This window comes from Mauremys mutica, chromosome 15 (assembly GCF_020497125.1).
Source record: "Mauremys mutica isolate MM-2020 ecotype Southern chromosome 15, ASM2049712v1, whole genome shotgun sequence".
Lineage (NCBI taxonomy): Eukaryota > Metazoa > Chordata > Testudines > Geoemydidae > Mauremys > Mauremys mutica.
Genome location: NC_059086.1, coordinates 33,928,444 through 33,930,431, shown reverse-complemented (window position 1 = coordinate 33,930,431; position 1,988 = coordinate 33,928,444). Strand labels below are relative to the sequence as shown.

Sequence of the window (1,988 nt, the reverse complement as noted above, 5' to 3'; positions counted from 1 at the left end):
CGGGTTAGAGACCAGCGGGTGTGGTTGGCTAGCAAGGCGACCCCCGAACCCCTGCTGCTCGGCCCCTGGGTGGTTACAATCCGGGCAGGGCCGGCCCATAACGTTGGGTCCGTTCCTCCTTAGGCTGGTCAAGGTGTGTAGGTGCCACACATAACCCTATTGCAGCAACCCGATGGGAAGCCAGGAGCGTGGAGCTAGGAGAGGAAAAGAGACACAGCGGGGCGGAACAATAACCCAACCAGGGAAGGGAGAAGTGATCTCCAGGGCCCTTCCCGGCGCTTGCCAATCAGCTGTCCCCACGGGGCGCGATGGGGGCGTGCAGGTCACAGGCAATGGGACGAACTTCCCAGCTTGCAGGGGGGAACACAAAAGCTCCTTAAACAAGAGCCAGGCCGGCCCGGCTCCAGCCTCTCAGGGCAAACGTCCCTTTAGAGGAGTCGAGGGGCTGCAGCGCTGGGGGCCTGGGGCTGAGCTGGGGGAAAGATGAAGAATGAGAACGAGCTGAGCACCGGGACCAAGAAGGGGGGACCGGAGAGGAGAGAGAGTTGAGCCCATTGTGGGCTCATTTTAAGGAACTCAGCGAGGGGGAAGTGGGCGGCCTCGTCCCGCCCCCTCATTATTTTGCCCCCTCATTAGGCCCCAAAGTCCTTCCCACCAATTTGGGGCTATTGACTCCTGGTTCCAGCTTCTGTTTTCGCTCAGCGTGATGTCGACCGTCGTGGGGCTGTAGCCAGGGGGCTTTTCGGGTCAGACCAACCCAGCATCTGTGGCTGGTTCTCTCGCCCGGGTTACAATGTTCAGCGTCATCCCCAGTTTCCCCTGGTTCTCCGGGGCCTTAGCACAGCTGGGGAACTTGCCCATGGGTTTTACACGTGAGCTCGCAGCCGGGCCACTTCACAGGCTCAACAGCCACAACAGTGCGAACGACCCCCCAGGCAGCTCAGGCTGGGGGGACGATCCCACGTCCCTCCGGCGTGGCTGTGTCGGAGCGTGACCCGGAGGCCACAGGCTCGGGGGGTGCTGCCCACAAACCATGGCCCCTGGGGTGCCCTGTGTCCCGACGGTCCCTGCTGTCTGTTAGGGCCCGGAGCTCTCCCCAAACCTCTGCCGTGTGTGACAAAGTGGGGGATTTCCAGGTTTTTTTTCTTGGTTTTCCAATGGTTTGCATGTGACGGAGTAGGACGCAGTGTCCCTGGGTGTTACTGGTTTAACGAGGTGAGGGGAGAGGGAGTTTGTTACTACTGAGGACCTGCGACAGAACCGGACCCCAGCCAATGGCCTGGAAAATGGATACCCCAATGACTGGTGACCTGGAAGACCAGCTCAGGAGTCACAGCCGGTTCTGGCCAGTGGGAGGACAAGGACCCCCGGTGACCTGACCAGCCAGTTCCAGCCAGAGGAGGACAGAGGACAGAAGAGGGGAGAGGAGGCCCAGGCGACCCTGTTTACCCCGAGAGAAGACAAAGGACAGAGGCTGGGCTTGGGGACAGATGATATCGGATGCCCAATTACTCCATCCCTGCTCCCCAGCCAGACGTCCCCTCTGCTGGGCTCCAGGCAGAGCCTGGCTCTGACCGTCCCATCGATGCCGACCGCCCCCAGGGTCCAGCTGGATGTGAGGCTGGGAGCGGAGACACTGAGCCGGGCCCCTCACCTGCTACCACCAGCTCCACAGAGCTGCAGGCGCATGACGAGAGGCAGGAGCTGGTAGCTGCAGCTGTAGCTCTCAGCGAGCTGCCGGCCCACTTCTTCCTGATACCTCACACATTGTCTCTAATCTGCAGCCAAATCTAGTGCGGTCAAAGTAAGCTGAGGTCCCTGCAACATCCAGGATACCCAGGGGCCCTCAGCCTGGGCAGGTGTCATATAGTTAGTTTGCAGCTTGTCCCTGTCTCTGTGGGGAGGGGGGAAGGTCATTTTCAATGTACCCTGCAGCCTGGGGGAGGTGGAGCCCGGAAACCACAGAGTCTGATCTTCAATCTTCGTCT

At 60.7% G+C, this 1,988-nt stretch overlaps 1 protein-coding gene across 1 annotated transcript in view; it reads right to left on the bottom strand.

The window, feature by feature from the left end:
* Positions 1–861, bottom strand: part of BRSK1 (BR serine/threonine kinase 1) — a 9,090-nt gene extending 8,229 nt beyond the window's left edge. The window contains exon 1 of the mRNA XM_044988341.1: positions 793–861. Coding sequence (XP_044844276.1) covers positions 793–861 — 69 coding nt within the window. The remainder of the gene's footprint in view (positions 1–792) is intronic.
* Positions 862–1,988: the final 1,127 nt, after the last annotated feature.